Source organism: Marmota flaviventris, chromosome 4 (assembly GCF_047511675.1).
Source record: "Marmota flaviventris isolate mMarFla1 chromosome 4, mMarFla1.hap1, whole genome shotgun sequence".
NCBI classification, from domain to species: Eukaryota; Metazoa; Chordata; class Mammalia; order Rodentia; family Sciuridae; genus Marmota; species Marmota flaviventris.
The window spans coordinates 9360518-9380124 of NC_092501.1; the positions used below are offsets into that span (position 1 = coordinate 9360518).

Below are 19607 nucleotides of genomic sequence, written 5' to 3' on the forward strand. Positions count from 1 at the left end.
CAACAATTTTAAAAACAAACAAAAAAAAATGGTCCTATTGTGTGGTCCCAATAATAAACTCAAAAGTCTATGACAAATAGGATCTCCGATGAGCTGTTTGTAAATACTTTAGATTAGGTACAATTATACTGAAAGTTGAGTTCATCTGAAATCTGAAAAAAAAAGTTCCTGTTAATCCTCAAATGGTTAACATTTCTGTTAAATGCATGCGTTGGATTATTTGTTATCCAAGCGTAGCAGCTGCTTCTTACCATTTATCATTAAGGACTTTAACTGGCCGTCTACTCTTTCTTGACCATTCTCGACAATTCTTTTTGTAGTGATTTTTCTCCCATTTACTATTTTGGTAGAAATTGATATAGATTTGAAGTTACGCATCCTGCTGCCACCAAATGATGTAGAAGGGAATGAAGTAAGGCCACCGTGACCTAGTGACCCAAATGAAGTAAATCCTGTATCAAATGCAGGAAATCCACCTCCAAATGATGGAAATCCACTGAAAGTGGAGAAAAAAGAGCCTGTACCTCGGTTTCTGCTTCCTCGGGGACCTCTTTGGTTTCCAAAAAAGTCTTCAAATGGGTCTTCAAAGAAGTCAAAGGAAAATGGGTCCCTTCCACCAAAAAATTCCCTGAAGACATCATCTGTGTTCCGGAATGTGAGGCCAAATTCAAACGGACTGTTAAAATGACTTCCACCTCCACCTCCACCATTTAAGCCTTCTTTGCCATACTTGTCATAGATGTCCCGTTTTTTTAGCATCTGATAACACCTCGTATGCCTCAGCTACTTGTTTGAATTTTCTCTCTGCTTCTTCTTTATTCTCAGGATTTTTATCTGGATGCCACTTTAGTGCAAGTTTCCGATATGCCTTTTTGATATCCTCGGGTGAGGCATGTCTCTGCACGCCTAGAACTTCATAGTAATCCACCTTGTTTTAACAGATTGTTGGAACAAGTCCCAGTGAAGCCAGATTTAAAATTAGGTAGTCAGTGTAGTTAGGTAAATCTGGTCTAATATCGAGTGAAATCTAAAATGGAGGCCATGAGAATGAATTCCCAGGAAAGCTGAGCAACTCTTGAAATGTTAATGAAGTCCCAAGAAAAGCCCTAGGCCCAAAGTCCATCCCAAAGAAATGTTAATGAACAGCCCCAGCAGATTTGAAGATAGCCCATCCCAAAGAAGTGTTAATGAAGTCCTTCCTGCCCAGATTACTTCTTTGGCCCACCTGTGTCCCACCCCTCAGGCCTTCCAACCTACATTCCATCACTGAAAGAACTATAAAAAGGAGAGACAACCGCACTTCCATGGATTCCATCTCTTGGGTCCCCTTCTTCCTCCCGGAGAAGTCTTTTCTGCTGTCCTTTAATAAAGTAATAATTTCTACTCTGACCTTGCCTCGGCGTGCTTCTCTGGTGTTATTCTTCAACATTGGGGAAGCAAGGACTCGTCAACAGTGGTAACACCAGGATATGGCATACGGGCGGGGCGCCCTGGGAGGACGGGTGCTCACTGTGCAGCAGCTGGTGGCGAGGGCAGCAGCCTCCACAGCAGCTCTTAACTCTGCCAAAGGCAAACAACATTACAGGTTGGGTAGCAGTAACTCCAGTGAACAAGTGATTGGGACACATGAGTAGGGAGGGGCCCTCTGCACTCTTGAATAATGTTGACTATTAACCCTCATAGCAAAAATACAAAAATAACCCAAATGCCCATCACTAATGGATGGATAAACAAAAGGCATTATTGCTGGATTTCTGTTCTTGCAACTAAAAGGCTCAGGGGTCACTCCAGTTGAATTGGGCTAACTGGGTTGCGCAAAATAACCACACAAGACACAAATACCGTTTTCTTTGGGGTCACTGTGATGGCTCCTCTGACCTTAAGGGTCTGCAGGAAGAGAGAGAGAGAGCACACGCATGCACACACACAAACACAGACACACACACACACAGCGTGTGCATGCTGACCCCTTTTATTGAGGAGAAGCTATTCAAATGAGGCAAGGGGTCAGGTTTCAGGGGGCTGAGTCTTATCTTTTCTCATCTTCATGATGTCCATTGTCAGCAGGTTGACTGACATACTAGGCAAGCACTCCTACCTGAGCTGCTTACATCCCTTGCTCCAATTCATGCTTTAAATTACACACCATTCTGAATAGCTGCCTGGCTTGCAAATTATCACTTAGCCCAGTGTTTGCACTCCGTACATGCTACCTTCCCATTAGTCACAGAGTCGCCATCTCAATTATCAGATCCACTGTCATGGTTTCAGTGCTCACCTTCAAGTAAAACTTATTTTACTTTATTAAGGCCTCAAAACACAAGGCGTAGGGATTCTGCCAATTGGGACATGCAAGGAGAAGCCATAAAATGATTTCTCAAAGTGAAAAGATAAAACTTCTTGACTTAATAAGAGAAAAAAAAAATCATATGCTGAGGTTGCAAATATCTATGGTAAGAATCAATCTTCTCCACTGAAATTGTGAAGAAAAAAGAAATTGATGCTTGTTTTGCTGTCACATCTCAAACTGCAAAAGATATGGCCACATGCTTAGCGAAGATGGAAGAGACACAAAGTTGGTATGTGTTCATATACGGAGGAAAAATAAAAGGAGGTCTAGCCATGGTTTCAGGTATCCACTGGGGGGCCTGGAATGTATCCCCCTTGAGGAAGGGGGACACTGCTAAATTAGCTATTATGTTTATCTCCAGTTCATCTGAATTATTTTTTGCATACGGTATGAGAGTACAACTTCATTCTTTGCCTGTGGATATCCAATTGTCCCACTACCATGTATTGAAAAGACTATTCTTTCTTTATTGAGTTGTCTTGGCACCCTTGCTCAAAATCAATTGGTCATGGATCAATTTATAGAGTTTGAATTCTATTCCACGATCTCTATGTCCTTTTTTATGCCAGTACCACAGCTACTAGTTTTGTAGTAGGTTTGATTTGGATAAGTGTAAGTCCTTCTAATTTTGTCCATATTCAAGATTGGGGTTTTTTTTTTTTTTAAAGAATTTATTATTAAGTTGTAGTTGGACACAATATCTTTATTTTTATGTGGTTGGGGATCCAACCCAGGGCCTTGCCTGTGCTAGGCGAGCACTCTACCACTGAGCCACAACCCAAGCCCTCAAGATTATTTTGATGGTTTTGAGTTCTATGCATTTCCATATGAATTTTAAGATCAGTTTCATATCTGTCCATGGTAATAACCTAGAAGGCAAAGGCCACCTGAGCCATCTTTGTGGTCTGCTGTGTTTTGTAGCTTGTCTTGCTCGTTCGTATACATCAAAAGCTTCTTAGCAGATTTCAAGGCCTGGGTTCAATTCCCAGTACAGTAATGACAAGGACAACAACAACAACAACTTATTGAATTGAATGAAAATGTTGTACGGATTTTGATCTAGAGCTTGGAATGAATTTCCACTGGGAGAACTCTAAGTATTTGTTTTGGTCATTGTACATTGAGCTGCAAGTAATAATTAGTGGTGTCTTAAACCATAGGATGTTTATAGTTTACTGTATACCAAGGAGTATGGAGGGTAGGCAGCACATCTTGCATTTCAGCCAAGTCAGTCCTTCCTCTCCACTATTCTCAGAATTCTGGTCTTTCCTCAGGCTTGTCACCTCCTGAGTAGCAGATAGCTGCCAACCTGCCAGGCAGCATGTTCTTGGAATAGAATTCAAACTCTATAAATTGATCCATGACCAGTTGATTTTGAGCAAGGGTGCCAAGACAACTCAATAAAGAAAGAATAGTCTTTTCAATACATGGTGGTGGGACAATTGCATCTCAGAGGAGTGAAGGCTTGCATTTCTCATATCTCTCCAACAAGGACCCAATCACATGTCCATCCATAGACCAGTCACTGGGAAAGGAAAATGAGAAGACCACCACCTACTGGGAGCAACCATACAGTGTTCACTGAAGAGGCAGGGGTAGGGCAACATATCAATATATCAGTTGGGTAGCAAGAAGTCGTGCTACCTCAAGTTTAACCCTTGTGATGCACAAAATGCATTCTTGCAGGTTTGTGTAGTAACCCAGCTTGTACTATTGTTCCTTCAAAAAACTGTGTTCTTAAGCACCAAAGGGAACTTGAAGGAAACATTTGCAATACAATCCAAATCCATGGAATGATGTTTACATTTATCTTCGAAACTGTACTGATCGTAATTCCATCTTCTTGAAACTTTAAGACGTATTTTTGTAATCTTCTAGTCTGAGAGTCATTTGTGAATATACTGTCATGTTGCAGATGTTAGGAGGGATGGTAAACAGTTTACTATGAGAAAATCCAGCGGCGCTGTTAATTTGGTCGTTCTTGTGTCCTCAGAGTGGTACTGCAGGCTGCACATAAACCCCACTTCACCGCCCCGCCCCGCCTCCCATGGCTCTGGTCACGATGATGCGCCAGCAGCAGACCACTTCTCGCGTCCCCGCGGTCGTCCTGTCCTGGTCCACCGCGGGGATTTGCTCAACCAACATGAGCTGCGCGCCCACGCTGTTGCCAGGCTGTAGCTGCGTCCTGGAGAGCTCAAGGGACCCTGGGAAGATGGCAGGTCTAGCGGGATGGGCATAGGGGACCACCAAGCCAAGATTCTGACGACCTTGCAGGGTGGAGTAAGTGCGATCGCGTTACACCAATGTCAAGGGAACAGAAGGCCTCGGCCAGGGCCCCCAGGTGCAGTCGGCGCCGCCCAGGCTCCCCGGAGGTCCCGGCAGGGGCTGACCCGGCGCCCGCGGCCTCCCGGCCTGGAGACCCGGCCTCCCGCCACAGGCGTCGCTGTGCGCTCGCGCGCGGGCCCGGGAGCCGCGTTCCGCCGGGAGCTGGCGCTCGCGCCGAGCAGGGGTTTCAGTTTCTGGCGCGAACTTCCGCCGTTCGGAAGTTGCACGGAGAATTGGCGCGATGTCTGGAGACAGCAGCGGCCGCCGGTCCGAGGGCCGGGGTCGGGGCCGCGACCCGCACCGGGACCGCACCCGTTCTCGCTCCCGCTCGCGGTCCCCGTTGTCCCGCCGCGGCGCCGCGCCGGAGCGCAGGGAGGCCCCGGAGCGCCCGAGCTTGGAGGAGGCAGAGCCGTCGGATTCCGGGGACGAGATGGTGGACCCGGCTAGCTTGGAGGCGGAGACCGACCACGGCCTGTGCCGCCAGATCCGCCATCAGTACCGGGCGCTCATCAACTCCGTCCAACGTAAGGCGGCGCCTCGGGGCGGCGCGGGCCGGGGCCGCGGTCCAGCCTGCGCCGGGCGGGCGGGGAGGGGCCGCGGGCAGGTGCCGGCGCAGGCCTGGAGGCGCAGCCTCGCGCGGCCGCGCCTTCCTGTTTACAAAGTGCTCCCACGCCCGCGCTGTCGCTGCAGCCGCCCGAGCTAGCTGGGGCCAGCGGGTCCCCCATGGGCAGGCTGGAAAAGCCGGAGGCCGGGCGCGGTCGGCCACTCGCCCGAGCTCAGCCGGCCAGTGGGGAGAGGACGCGGAAGCCTCTGCGCTGCGCTGCGCTGCGCCCAGCCGGTCTCGGCGAGGGCTGCCCGGCCCGCAGCGACGCCCCCCGAGGACTGTCAGAAATGCACGTTGTCCCACCCGACCCCGATCCACCGAATTCGAGACTCTGGGTGGGCCCGCGCGTCTGCTGCGAGGCCGGCCAAGTGACCCTGTTGCTAACAAAGTTTGAGAACCGCTCTGTAACGGAGCCCTCCTCGGAGGCTGCGCAGGAGCCCAGCCCTCGGGGTTAAGGTTAGAGGGAGCCAGGGTTTCCTTTTCAAGTTCATGCTGCTTAAAGCGTCGGGTCGCCTTTCTCCTTCCCTGCCATGTTGGTTAAAAAGGTTAAGGTTTTTGAAGTAATTATCCAGGGAGCAGGGGCCGGGTTTGGCCTTGCCACCTCAGGTGACCTACATAACTTTGTCTACTACTAACTTTGTCAAGAGCACATTGACCAAAGTTTGTGCTTTCTTAAATAGAAAACCGGGAGGATATTCTGAACGCCAGCGACAAATTAACAGAGGTCCTTGAAGAGGCCAACACTCTGTTTAATGGAGGTAATTCATTGTTTTATATATGTACTTATAAGTTTTATGATCATTTAATTAGTTTTATATAAGAGCCACATTATTCACATTATGCAGTTCCCACATTTGTAATGGTGCATTGCAAGGTTTGGAACCTTTTTCCGTATAGCAACAACACTATTTCCATTGTGCACTTGCTAAGCATATGCACTAAGGGATTCAGGTGACATTCTGGGTCTGGGTCCCACAGTCTGTTTTAACAAGCTCCTCCCCATGGTTCTGTTGCCTGTTCCCAATTTGAGAGCTTTACATGTAAATCACATTTGTTGAATGGGTGAATTAAAGAAAGGAGCTAGCCCCTGATGTCCTATTTCTTTTCCTGTTCCCTTCCTAGTCTCTTTTCGCCCAGCTGTCAGTCCTTCTATAACCCAGTGGAGGTGGCCATGTTTGCTAGTACACCTGTTGACCTCCAAGGAGGAGAGGGGAATTTAGAGCACTGAACTGGACTGGGAGCTTTAAAAAAATAATCTTAGATTGAATTAAAAGTAACAAAAGTGGTTGTGGTAGCAGTGGTCTGTGTTCAACGACAGGGCAGGTGGGGGTCACAGAGTTCCAGGACACTCTTCAGACACTATCTCCCCAGACCCCTCCTACAGTTCTGTGGGAATACAAAGGGAGAAGGTAGACAAAAATCAGGGTAAGAGTCAACAGAACTGGCCCTGACATCCCAGTTCCTCATTTTCTTCATGGACTGGAATACTTACTTCTAGTCATTTCCTTGCATGGCTAGTGGCTTCAGTGTTGTCACCTTTAACACTTCCTGTTGACATGTTCTCCAGTTGTGTCTTTTGCGCTGACTGTGGTACCACTGACTCCCCTTCTTTGTCTGCCACATTTGCTAAATCTCATCAGACCCTTCAGGAACCAGGTTCTCCTCTTTCAACTGGATGAATCCCTCCTCCACCTCTAGCTCATCTCCCTCCCCAGCCTGGCCCATTCTCCTCACTGCTATCCCCGATTCATTGACTCCCTTGATATTTGCTGTGCAGCTATCCACATGTCCTTTCCTCCCTGAGTTATTTCCAATATTTAAAGCAGAAATTTAAGGCAAAGTTATTCTCTCAACTGGACCCTAGAAGTCGCCCTAGAAATAGAATTTTATTTTCTATACATTCATGGATGTGATGCCTCTGTTTTAAGTCTTTAGAGACTGAGCAGGCGTCCGTGACATGATATTTGCGCTTTTCTTGCGGTGTGCAGGGGGCTGGTGGGTGAGGCAGACAGAGCCCAGGAATGATTTACCCAGGAACAGCATCTGCCTCTGCTTTGCTCCTCCTCACTGTCACTTCTGTAGTGACTCCCGAAATGATTAAAAACCTTTCCTCTGAGAACAAAAATGATGGATAAGAACAAAAACTGCAGTCAACAGGTTCTCCAGCCACGTCTTTGCTGTTTTTGTGAGGATTGTTCAGGAAAGCAGTGCTTCAAATGAAGTGGCCTCGAGGAGCAAGCTGGGCACCAGCATTTCTGTATTTGAACTTGGCTGAAATGGTCTCTTCTCAGCTCCTTTGCAGGCATTCCCAAACTGCTTTTTCATGCTCTCTGTCACCCACAGGGTGTGTTAAGCCCAGCCCCCCCAGCCTGGCTGTTTCCTCCATTTGAACCCTCATCTCCCCGAACTTCATGTTTCCCCTACACGTAGTGGACATTCGACTTGACTTATGTCAGCACAGGTGAGAATAGTGATTTGAGTCAAAGGAAAAAGTGAGTGTTAGACATGACAGAGATTTTTGTTAAACTGGGGTTGTTAAGAGATTGTGGTTCAGTTACCTGGAGCATGAACTAGATGGAAAGCAGACTTTTAGAAGATTGGTCAGTTTGGATTGAGATTTTGGTGAGGTGGGCAGGGGAACCAGTTTTAGAAGATTGAACCATTTTCAGCTTTTTGAGTTTAAAAAAAAAAAAAATTTTTTTAACCTCGGTGGGATATTTTAGTAAGTAGTTGAAAATTTGGGGGATATCTGTCAGTAATGTGTATATTTTCCTTCTTTTCTCAATAGTGTCCCGAGCAAGAGAAGCAGTCCTAGATGCCCAGTTTCTTGTTCTGGCTTCAGATTTGGGCAAAGAGAAAGCAAAGCAGCTGCGCTCAGATTTGAACTCGTTTGATATGTTAAGATATGTTGAAACTCTAGTAAGTTCAAAGCTATCAAATTTTAATGTGTTTTTGTCATATAATTACTTGTTTGGCTTATATTAATCTAAAATTGGTTTTCACTTCATTTTCCTTTTTTTCTTTTTCTGGTCTCAGAATCCTCTAAAAAGATCTTGCCAAATTAAACAGATGAAAGCAGAGCTATGTGGTGGAATCTGGAGTAGGAGCTTAGAGCAGTTTGAAAATATCTCAGTGTTCTGAGGCTCTGGGTGCGAAGTTATCCATTTATGGCCATGTCCTCAGTCACTTCATCATTGTCTAGATCACTCTCCAGAACCTGGGGCCCTTGTCCTGGGCTGGGCTCTCACTGCAGGGGGCAGAGCTCAGCTGGAGATGTTTGGTCTGGTGAAGAGGCATATTTTGGTCTGTTTTTGAGAATATTTTAGAATCATACAGATATGACTACATTTTTTTTTTTGTTTTGTTTTACTTTACCCATTTTTCTTTGCCTCTTAACAAATTTAAATACTTGTTACCTGAAATTTTAAGACTTTTTTCATGGATTTACTGAAAAAAGTACACTGAGATTAACCTTGTATCTTGCTCTTTGTTTTGTTTTATTATACTCTGAGTCAGAGCCTCTGTATAGATGCACATTAGTATGAATATAAAATTTCTGACTGGGTGTTTATGTTAAGTGATTATTAAAATGATTTAGTATTGTGAGATCCAACTAGATACAGTGACAATTTTGTAAAGGTTTGAGGCAAGTCAATTATTTCCAGTTTGTAGTTTTCAAAACCTTAAAATGTTCTTTTTTCCTTAAAAAAACCCTTTTTTTTGTGTGTGTAAAATATAATGCCTCTAGGAAAAGGCACGCTAATGTATAGCTGAATAATGTGACCATATATTGGATATTTTTAAAATTATTTTTTAAGAATTCAGATTAAATTTTGTACCTTAAATGTCATGTCATAATTAATCCAGAAATTTTAAGGCAGTAAATATAAAACCTTAAATTAATATTTGTCTAGACTCTGGTTGGGGAAAGCCTTCCCAAGTACAAGATCAAACCCAGACACTCTATGGAAAAAAACTAGTAGATCTGACCAGACGACAATTGAAACCCCTCCCACATGGGTAGGGTTGGACTGGGCTGCAGGAGAATGGAGGAGCACTGACCAGGCTCTCGTGGTCTTTCTTTGCTTTAAAGTTTGGTTGCCTTTAATAAGATGAAGCTCCTCAAGGGCTTTGTGATTCTTGTTTACATATGATATTTCCATTTTAATTTAATAATGCCTAGACATTTTACAGCAAAATGCAATAAAAGTGGTCTCTCATAAAAGTTAATACATTTTCTGTAAGAAACTTTGAGATGACAGAATTGACTTCTGCCAACTCTTCCCAGGACCATGAGCAGTTCTCTCACTGCTGCTCTCTGTGTTTACTCAGGTTCTAGCTGGATAACGAGCTCTAAGAAACTGGCAAAATATTAAAATCTGAAAGCCAGGAACCTCCCTTTGAGTTGTGGAGTTTTTGATTTGGGATGTGATTTGAGATATTTATGCTAGTACAGCTTGCTGACAACTAGTTGTGGTACAAGACTCCCCAGGGGGGTCCAGTTCTTTTAGCATTCTTGAACCCTAGCCTGCCATGGGCTGCAGCAGGCTTTCTCAGCTTGGCGTTTGGGGCTGGATGAGCCTTTGTTTTGGGGGCTGTACTGTGTATTGTAGGACGCTGGGCAGCCTCCTGTCTTCTACCCAGTAGATGCAGTAGCACATGGGCTATGATAACCAAAAATACTTCACTATTGCCCAAAGTCCCCTGGAGGCAGAATCATCCTGGTGGAGAACTACTGGTTTAAATCATGGCATTTCTCACCCAGAAGTTCTGAGTACATTGAGGGATATTTTCTGCCAAAAAAATGGTACCTTTGAGTAGGTTTTATATATAACACTGTTTTTATCATAAGAAATTGCGTCAGCATGTTGAGATGCTGGAGACAGGCTTGCCTCTGCTTCTTAGGGTTGTGCAGATTACTGTGGTGAATGACTGCTTGTGGCTTAACTGGGGCTTTTTGTTTTCCTTCGTTTTTGTAGCTGACACATATGGGTGTAAATCCGCTAGAAGCTGAAGAACTCATCCGTGATGAAGATAGTTCTGATTTTGAATTCATAGTCTATGACTCCTGGAAAATATCAGGCAAAACAGCAGAAAACACCTTTAATAAAACCCATACATTCCACTTTCTGTAAGATTATTTTAAAAAATCCAACAGACCAGCCATTTGTAAACCTTAAATTGTTTTTTATTGTAGGCACAAAGATTATTTGGTATTGTAGAGGTGACAGTCACAATGCCATTGTTTGGAGACTTTCTGAACTTTGACTTCAAAGTCCATAGACTCTTAGTAGAGAAGGAACCTTAAGGATCTCTCATCCTACTTTACCAGGAAAGGCCACAGGACACAGTCTCCTCGCTAAGGCTCTCTCCTGGTGTGTTTGCTTTCTAGCTCAGGGGACTTTGGGTCTGTAGCATATTTGGTTTCATTTTATCCTCTCTCAAATCCTTATCATGTAGGAGGATGAGTGATTCTCTCACTGATGCTCTCTGGATTTACCCAGGGTATCTTGAGATTCTAGCAGTATGTGTCAAGGACCACTATTAAGAGTATCCTATTGGGTGATTGCTGACCTATATTTGGCTACTACTTGAGTCATTCTCATATAAACTGCCCAGTTGGTGTTTTAGTTACAACCTTAAGAAAATAAAAAAAAAAAAGAAATGAAATTGGCCTGTCTTCCACCTGTAGCTCTGACCTGTGGAGAAACCAAGAACAGCCCATGGTGGATTTTTTTTTTTTTTAAACAGCCCTTAAACCCAGTGGGCCTGTTCCCTGTAGGTACTTTCTCTAGAGTAAACTTCTGAGTCGTCTCAGTCCTTCCTAAAGTGTGTTAGTTCCTAGACATTTGCCTTGAAATCTCCTGAGATTGGTAGTGTCTCAGTTAGAAGGCTTTGGAGATATGGACTGTAGTTGGTCATGGTCCAAGGCCAGGCATTTGTTTGTAACAAGTGTTAGGTAACTCTGGTGCCCATAGCTGTTGTGTATATTATAGGATAAATTCTGAATCTTTGATTTTTTTGCTGTTGAGTGCCAAGTTGTCATAAATTCTAGCATCTAAAGATGAAGCCCTAAACTTAATCTCATCAACTAGCACAGCTTCTAGCCACAAAGACGTGCTTACAACTCTGTGCCCTTGTACTTGCTGTGCCCTTGTACTTGCTGTGCCCTTGGCCTCTGATGTCCTTTCTCCTACCTTTTCCACCTAGCAAGGTTTACTTATCCCACAGGCCCCAACCTGGAAGCTTTCTGTGGGAACTTCTTCAGAGGAGTTACCAGTATAGGATCAGATTTCCCAGCCAGATCACTCCTATGTTTGGGTAGAAATCTCTGCCCATACTTTCTTACAGCACTTGAGGAACATACTAAGCAGCACTGTAGGCTCTACCCCATTATGTTGAAATGGACCCTTGTGAGTAAATAAATGTCTGTTCATCTATAACATACACTTTCATCTCTGCAAGAGTGATCACGGGGGTCTGACTACTTGGGGCCTAGATCTCTATCTGATACATCTATTACTGTACCTCAAGTTCTCTCTCAAAAGGAAAAGAATCCCATGGCCTTTCCGTGACCCTTTTTCCTTACGGTGTATTCTATAGTCACAGGCTCTGAACCTCTGCCCTGGCGCTGCTAGATCAGGCTTGTGACCCCATTGGAGGGGTTTTGTTCCCCTTGTCCACTTGTTCATCTTTCCCTGATCTCAGAAGTTGGCTCTGACAGACAGACAGCAGGCTTGCTGGGAAGACTTCATAGCCACTCACTGGCCTATGGTTCAGAGCACTGTGCATGTGCTTGAGATGTGTGGTTGAGCAAGTTCCTAGGAGCCCTTTTAGAAATACAAAGGGAGTGCAAAGGATGTCACAACCTTATTGAGAGTCTTGGTCTCACATCAGCTCATTTATCACTGATGCCTGGTCTGAATTTGATTATACCATGCTGACTACTTTTAGTTAGGAAATTAGTTTGTTTAAAAAACAAACAGAAAAAGACATGAAAGCGTATTTTTCATTAGGTTGGGTTCAATACAAGGAGAGCTCCCTGTGCCAAAGCCACGAATCGATCGTCCAAGAAAACATCATATGATAGAAGAGCAGAGAGCAATGCCTGCTCAGGTTTGTTTTTTCAAATGTTGCTTTTATAACCACCTTAAGTTAAACTAGTCATTAATATAATGTACCTACAATAGGTCATGTTTTCTAAATGTTAGGGATCGGAGTCAGCTTTTACCGTTTAATCATTTTATTTGAGTTGTTAAACATTTTAAGAGATTGGCCAGTTTTGATCAGTTCTTCTGAACCAGGGTTTCTTTACCTCAGTGCTGGATAATTCTTTGTTGTGGGGAAAGAAATGCCAGTGTTCTGGACATTGTAGGATGTTTAGCAGCATCCCTGGCCTTTATCAAGTAGCTGCCAGTAGCACCTCCAGCACCATTATGATATCCAAAAACATTTTCGGGGAAAGATTGCTTCCAATTGAAAACTACTGTTCAAAACTGTTCTGTTTGTATTTTACTGTTTTATGTTCAACCTGAAAATTGCAGATTTGGTAATGTTACTTTTCTACTAAGATATTAATAGAAAAATGTTGCTAAAACTAGAAAAATATTGTAACTAAAAAATTTAAGGCAGGAATAAAAACTGGCAATCCTCAAAAAAAAAATTTTAAAGAGTTTAGGTGTAAAGGAGAAGAAAAGATTGTTAGCTGTCAAGGATCACTGAATTTGATAATGCCTTTTGTCTTTTTCTAGTTGAAAAGAATGGAAGAATCTCATCAAGAAGCAACAGAAAAAGAAGTGGAAAGAATCTTGGGATTGTTGCAAACATATTTTCGAGAAGACCGTAAGTATGACACCAAATGAAAAATGGAACAATTAGTATTTATCAACACATGTCACTTTCAACAAGGCTATTTTTATTTAAAAGGCGTTTTCAGTTGTATATAATCTTTTGAATCATTTTGACTTTTTCTTGTTGTATGTATTTCTTCCCTTTAGAAAACCCCCTGTGAGAATGTTGTTGAAGTAACTTATTTTTATCTTTAAAAGATGGGGTATTTTAAATGGGTGCAGTGGCCACACGTCTGTAATCCCAGTGACTTGGAGGCTGAGGCAGGAGGATTGCAAGTTCCAAGCCAGTTTCAGCAATTTAGCCAGGCTCTAAGCAACTCAGTGAGACCCTGTCTCTAAATAAGATATTAAAAAAGGGCTGGGGAAATGGCTCTGTGGTTGAGTGTCCCTGGGCTCAATCCCCGCTACCAAAAAACTAAAGGCCGGGTCGGTATTTTAGTTGGGGGTGGTGGTGCTTGCCTGTAATCCCAGCAGCTCAGGAGGCTGAGGCAAGAAGATCCCAAGGTCAAGGCCAACCTTGGTGACTTAGTGAGATCCTGTCTCAAAATAAAAAGGACAGGGGATATGGCTCTGGGTTCAATGCTGCAATAACATAAAAAACAAAAACAAAAAGTGAAAGGTAAGGGTATTACAAATGTGCCATAAAAGTGGGAGAAGTGAAAAACCAAGTCCCTCTATTGCCTCTCCTGATTTCTCAGAGGTAGCCGTTTGTAAAATATGATATGCTTATTTCCATGTTATTTTCTGTTTATGTTAGTCATAAAAATGCATGTAGTTTTTTGTTTTTTCAAAGCTGATCACAATATATGCATCCTTCTGCAATCTTGACTTTTTGGTGTGGATATTCTTTCCTGTCAGTACACACAGATCTCCCTTATTCTTTTCAATGATTCCCACCTTGTGGCTTTGTCATAACTATTCAGTAGAACTCTATTAATGCATAAGTTGTTTATTACATTTTACTGTTACATTAACTGCTGACGTGAAAAGTTGTGTATGTAACTGTGCACTTGTGCTGCTATTTCTGTAGGATGGCTTTTTAGGGGAGGGTTGCCAAGTCAGTAGTCATACTTGTTTTTAATACATAAGCCCAACTGACCTCTTGAAGAGTTGTTTACTTGTACTCCCACAGCAAGTGTAGTGCTCTTTCCTTTGTCTCTGGCTAAAAATAGAATGTGGGTCTTATTGGTAAGTAAAAATCATTTTTCCTATTCTGAGGAATTTTTTCTTTCTCTTATAGCTGATACTCCAATGTCCTTTTTTGACTTTGTGGTTGATCCACATTCTTTCCCCCGTACAGTGGAAAACATCTTTCATGTTTCCTTCATCATACGGGTAAGATTTAAGATTTATCTAATTGCTTTTATATGCTTTTAAAAGGATAGGTAAGCCGAGCACAGTGGTGCACACTTGGGAAGCTGAGACAGGAGGATCACAAGTTTGAGGCCAGCATTGTCAATTTAGCAAGACGGTCTGAAAAGAAGAAATGAAAAAGCCCAGGGATGTCCCCTAGTGGTTGGGCACCTTTGGGCTTAATTCCCAGAATTGGGGGGAGGAGGGAAGGAGACATAATAGAAGCTATAGATGGGAGCTTGCAAAGTATGTATATATTAGACCTGTTGTAGCAAAACATTATTTGGTATGTTATATAGAAGAAGCTAGTTAAAAATTTGTGTGCTTACTTTTACATTTTAGAAATTACAGGTTGAAAATCCTTAATTTGAAAATTCAAAATGCGCTAAAATAAGAAAAATTTTGAGTGCTGACATAATGTCACAAGTGGAAAATTCCAGCACTGACCTCATGTGATGGGTTGTAGGTACATTGAAGGAATCGTATAAAATTATCTCAGGATATGTGTGTAAGATATATATGAAACATAAATGAATTTCATGTTTAGGCTTGAGTCTTATTCCCAAGATATTTAATTATAATATACAAATATTCCAAATCTGGAAATATCTGAATTCTGAAACACTTCTGGTTCTATGCATTTTGGATAAGGGATACTCAACCTGTGTTTAGAGAAAGAATTGTCAAAGTTTGGATATGGAACTATAGATTGGATAAAGTTAAGGTAAATTTCCTGAGTTTAATTGACGTGTTTTATAAGAGAATGACCTTATTCTCAAGAAATACTAAAGAATTTGGGGAATAGGGCTGGCTATCATTCTCAAATCATTCATACATAATACTAATATATAATAGAGATGGTGATAAAGTAAATATGACAAATTAGTGATTAAGTAAATGTTAACAATTGATGAATATGGGTAAAGGATATGTGGGAGATCTGTACAGTAGTCTTATAATTCTTTTATTTATTTATTTTTAAAATATTTTTTAGTTGTTGATGGACCTTTATTTTATTTGCTTATTTATATGGGGTGTTAGGAATTGAATCTAGTGCATCACACGTATGAGGCAAGCTCTCTACTGAGAGATTCAACTCCAGCCCCAGTTTTAACCCTGAAGTTATTCAAATAGGTCTTAAAAAACTCCTGAATGTACTGTTTGCTTCAGACTGACTTATAGCTTTAGGTTACACTGCTACACATGTAAGATGAATTTGATTTTAACCTTAGACAAAAGCTTGTATTTATTTTTTCAGAAATAACAAAGGCATATTTTGTTAGTAGTCTCAATGACAGAATCGTGCATAACAAAAATTGAAATATCTATAATAAAATATGTTGGTTAAGGAGATAAGACAGAGTTTTCCTTAAGAGATTCTCAGGATGGAGACTATGTCTGGTAAAAGAGCTGCTAAGAAACCTGAGTGATACCCTATTGTAAAGAAAGATGTTTGAGAAGTCTGTCCATATCATCTCATTATTGTTGGTATGTATTTTGATTATCTAAGACATAGATTTTTTTCTAATTGAATAATTTGTTTTCATCCAATTGTTACAGGTTTTAGTATAAATTTTGGTCTTCTCCTAAAATCATATTTTTGTTTTAGGATGGTTTTGCAAGAATAAGGCTTGACCAGGACCGACTGCCAATAATAGGTAAAGATTTTATGTTTGGAAAAGTTAGTTTTAGAGAAAATATATTTGCTATTAGAGTTGATGAAATGTATTTTATAAAGTGTAAATGGGTTTTCATTGTACATAACAAATTTTGGCCATGTTGTACACTGTCCAGCTATAACTGGAAAACATGGCCACGGATGTAAAACTTTGATAGATTCACCTGTCATTGATTGAACATCTGCTAAAGATTAACAAAATGGATAAAGTTTCCCTTAAATTTAATTTAGGAAGTTTGTAATTGTCATTTTTGTAGTTTCCTTCTTCTTACCACTTTTCTGCGAGGGCCAGCTTCTCCTCCTCCCCTAAACTTTCATTCTTACTTCACATTTTCTATTACTCATGTCCTTCTATGTTCTCTATTAGAGAGTCAAGTCCTTTCATTGAACTTGTTACTTTAAACTTTCTTAATTTCATTTTGGATTCACAAGGGCTTAGTATTTTGTTGGTACATAAATATGTGTAAGTTTTCTAATGTTTGAAATAAATTTTTAAAATGGAGGCAAATGGGATTACTTGCTACTGTTAACACTACTATAGCAATTTAATAAGGTATGGAATCCTAATAATATGGACTAAGTATTTTTTACTAAAGGTTTCATTTCTATTATTCATCAGTTGCTATTCAGATTACCTATTCTGATTTGATAACCTTTGAAAACTTTTGTCTTTCAAACAGAACCTGTTAATATTAATGAAGAAAGTGAGGGAATTGACCAAAACACCCAAATTAGGAATCAAGGAATTATAGCTTTGAGTTATCGAGACTGGGAGGTAAAGATCTGCATGTTGTGCCTGTTTCTGACTCTAACTCACTTCCTGTGAACCCACTGCCCAAACGTTCTTTCTTCCCTGCCAGGAGATTGTGAAGACCTTCGAGATTGCCGAGCCTGTGATTGCTTCGGGTCAGAGCCGGGAGAGGCTGAGTGCTTGATGCCAGCTGAAGGTAACATGTTCCGCGGGACAGCTGTGTGGTTTTACCACAGTTTATTTGGCAATCCAAGCCATACTTTCTCCCCATGCCAGTGAAATTTGGGTTTTGCCTCCCTCTAGTGCCTCATCCTGGAACTGAGTAACTGGTGAAAAAGGTAGAGGCAGCATGTGGGGTGGAAGTCCCCTTCTCTGGGCTGCTTACCTTGGTATTGGTTTGCAGCTACAAGCAGCAGCACAGGAGAGTTTGTTCTTGCTTTGGCTTTTTTTCCCCTAACAAACTGATGTTAGAAAATTCTTAACACGCCCCCCCCCCCCCCCCCCTCAGTGTTGTTCACTGTCCCATTGGGTACAAGGAAGAAAAGGAGGATTAGGACAGAGTTACTGTAGAATGTTGTTAGTAAATGGGCATTTCTGAAACCTGAATTATGCTATGAAGTAATCCTTCATTTTATGAGGGGGAAGATTTCTAGATAGAAATCTTAGAAGTGATCTGGGATTCTATACTGTAAACAGCTGTGGGTAGGAAGCAGAACTAGAATCTGCTGGCTCTGCCCTACTTTAAACCTGTAGGCAAGTCACTTCATCTCAACTGTATTTTCCTCATCTGTACGTCTCTAGAAAATTGAGGAGTTTTTGAATTAGATAATTAGTGTTTTTTTTCCCTAGCTTCAATTTTCTATGCTTTTGAGAATTAAAATGAGATTGTTTAGTACTTAATGTAACCTCTTAATATGTACTTCAATTAATTGAGCTTCTTTCATTCTAATATTTGCTGTCAAAGTATTTTTGAAGGAAAGAGGTGAACAGATATTAACCTGGGACCTATTTACTAGGAGGGGCTAGTTGTTATATTTCACTTATGTATAGTTCATAAACTTTCGGTTTATCATTTATAAACTGTTTACCAGCTGTTTTTCCTCCCTTTTAGGACTCAAATGGATAGTGAAATCTGAAATGGAAAGCAGCATGTATTGTATATATTGTATGATTAAACATTTTTAAAGACAGATTGTTTTTAGTAAAATGTAGCTTTTGATAGTTAATTAATTTGTCATGATTGTTTTTGAATAAAGGAAATTCACTGCCATATTCACAAACTGTTGTGATCTTTGTTTTATTCTTATTTTCTCTTCATGGGAGAGTTTCTCCTTTTCCAGTTTCCTCCCATTGGAAATTCTAGGTTGTTAATGCCTGTGGATCATTAGTTAACTGGTCAAGTCAAATAAATAGGTTGCTCCATATGGAGAGGTTGTTATTTCAGGTTAAAAATGGTCAAATGCCAGCAATTTCATATGACTGAGCCCAGGGTTTACACACCAGGGACCATTAAGTCCTCTGGAAAGCCAGGCTGGACCACTGTTCCCAGCAACAGCAATGTTAGATCAGTCCTGCTCCATGCATTGGACTCTGCTAGGCTTTCAAGTGTGCCTGTGGTATTTTCTAGGATTCTTTCTCCCATTTCCCAACTTTCTACTTTCATCCTTTCTTGGTCTTTCGCTCCAGTGTTAGGGGTAGAAGTGTCTCTTTGTAAGGCTCTGGTTCTAGCTCTTCCTGCCTCCCAGGGGACACTGTTCTATCAGTTATCCCCTCTTCCTGTACCTTGTTTTCCTTCAAATACTCTCATCTTAACCAAAAAGTTACTGTGGCCCTCCAAGCTACCATCCTACCTCTTAAAGAATCACTTGAGGTCTCCTTTTCTGTCCATTCTCAAACCATGACAGACTGGTACCTCCTTTTCCACCAATCTTCTGTTGTGTCACTTTTACTGATTTCTTTCCAAATTAATCCCAGTGGATAAATACTGTGCATTTGACATGTGAAACTACATCCTTGATGATTGTTCCTTCCCCAGTTTCCCTTCTACCATTTTGCTGTCTTGATTTCTATACATTTAAAGCTGAGTGCTCAGAGCCTGTAATCCCAGTGATTCAGGAGGCCAAGGCAGGAGGATTGCAAGTTCAATACCAGCCTCAGCAACTTAGTGAGATCCTGTGGTAAAGTGCCTGTGAGTTTCAATCCCTAGTAACCCCTGATTCCCCAAAAGGTGGAACTTATGTTTATATCCTGAACAGTCTCAAAACTTTTTTTTTTTGAGGATTTTTTTAATATTTATTTTTTAGTTTTCGGCAGACACAACATCTTTTGTTTGTATGTGGTGCTGAGGATCGAACCCGGGCCGCACGCATGCCAGGCGAGCGCGCTACTGCTTGAGCCACATCTCCAGCCCCAGTCTCAAAACTTTTTTGATTCATAAACTTCTTGACAAAGCCAGATATACTTACGGCACATGGGCTGATCTAAACATATAAGTAACAACCCCACCTGCCCCAAGTCATCTTCTTATTCCACGTCCTGGCACTTTGACCACATTATTTCCTCAGGCAGAAGCCTAGGATTTCTTTTTCCTTGTAACCCCTGTCTTACCACACCTTAATCAGTAACTAATTCCCACCTGGACTCTCCACTTTGCCCAGGTTGTGCTACAGACACATATGGCATCTACTGCTTCCTAT

At 41.8% G+C, this 19607-nt stretch overlaps 1 protein-coding gene and 1 pseudogene across 2 annotated transcripts; one reads left to right on the forward strand and one right to left on the reverse strand.

Moving 5' to 3' along the window:
- Positions 1–216: 216 nt before the first annotated feature.
- Positions 217–1580, reverse strand: LOC114088537 (dnaJ homolog subfamily B member 6-like; annotated as a pseudogene).
- A 3270-nt stretch (positions 1581–4850) lies between these two features.
- On the forward strand, positions 4851–18191 carry Nsmce4a (NSE4 homolog A, SMC5-SMC6 complex component). Of its 2 annotated transcripts, XM_027930187.2 has the most exons (11): positions 4856–5199; positions 5960–6037; positions 8068–8198; positions 10259–10410; positions 12296–12395; positions 13031–13121; positions 14370–14464; positions 16092–16140; positions 16841–16935; positions 17021–17107; positions 18023–18191. In XM_027930187.2, the coding sequence occupies exons 1-10, from the start codon at positions 4917–4919 to the stop codon at positions 17093–17095; spliced, it is 1149 nt and encodes a 382-aa protein (XP_027785988.1). In that variant the 5' UTR covers positions 4856–4916; the 3' UTR covers positions 17096–17107; positions 18023–18191. The 2 variants fall into 2 exon arrangements, with proteins under 2 accessions (XP_027785989.1, XP_027785988.1); XM_027930188.2 differs by lacking the exon at positions 16841–16935 and having other exon boundaries at positions 4851–5199.
- The last annotated feature ends 1416 nt before the right edge of the window (positions 18192–19607 follow it).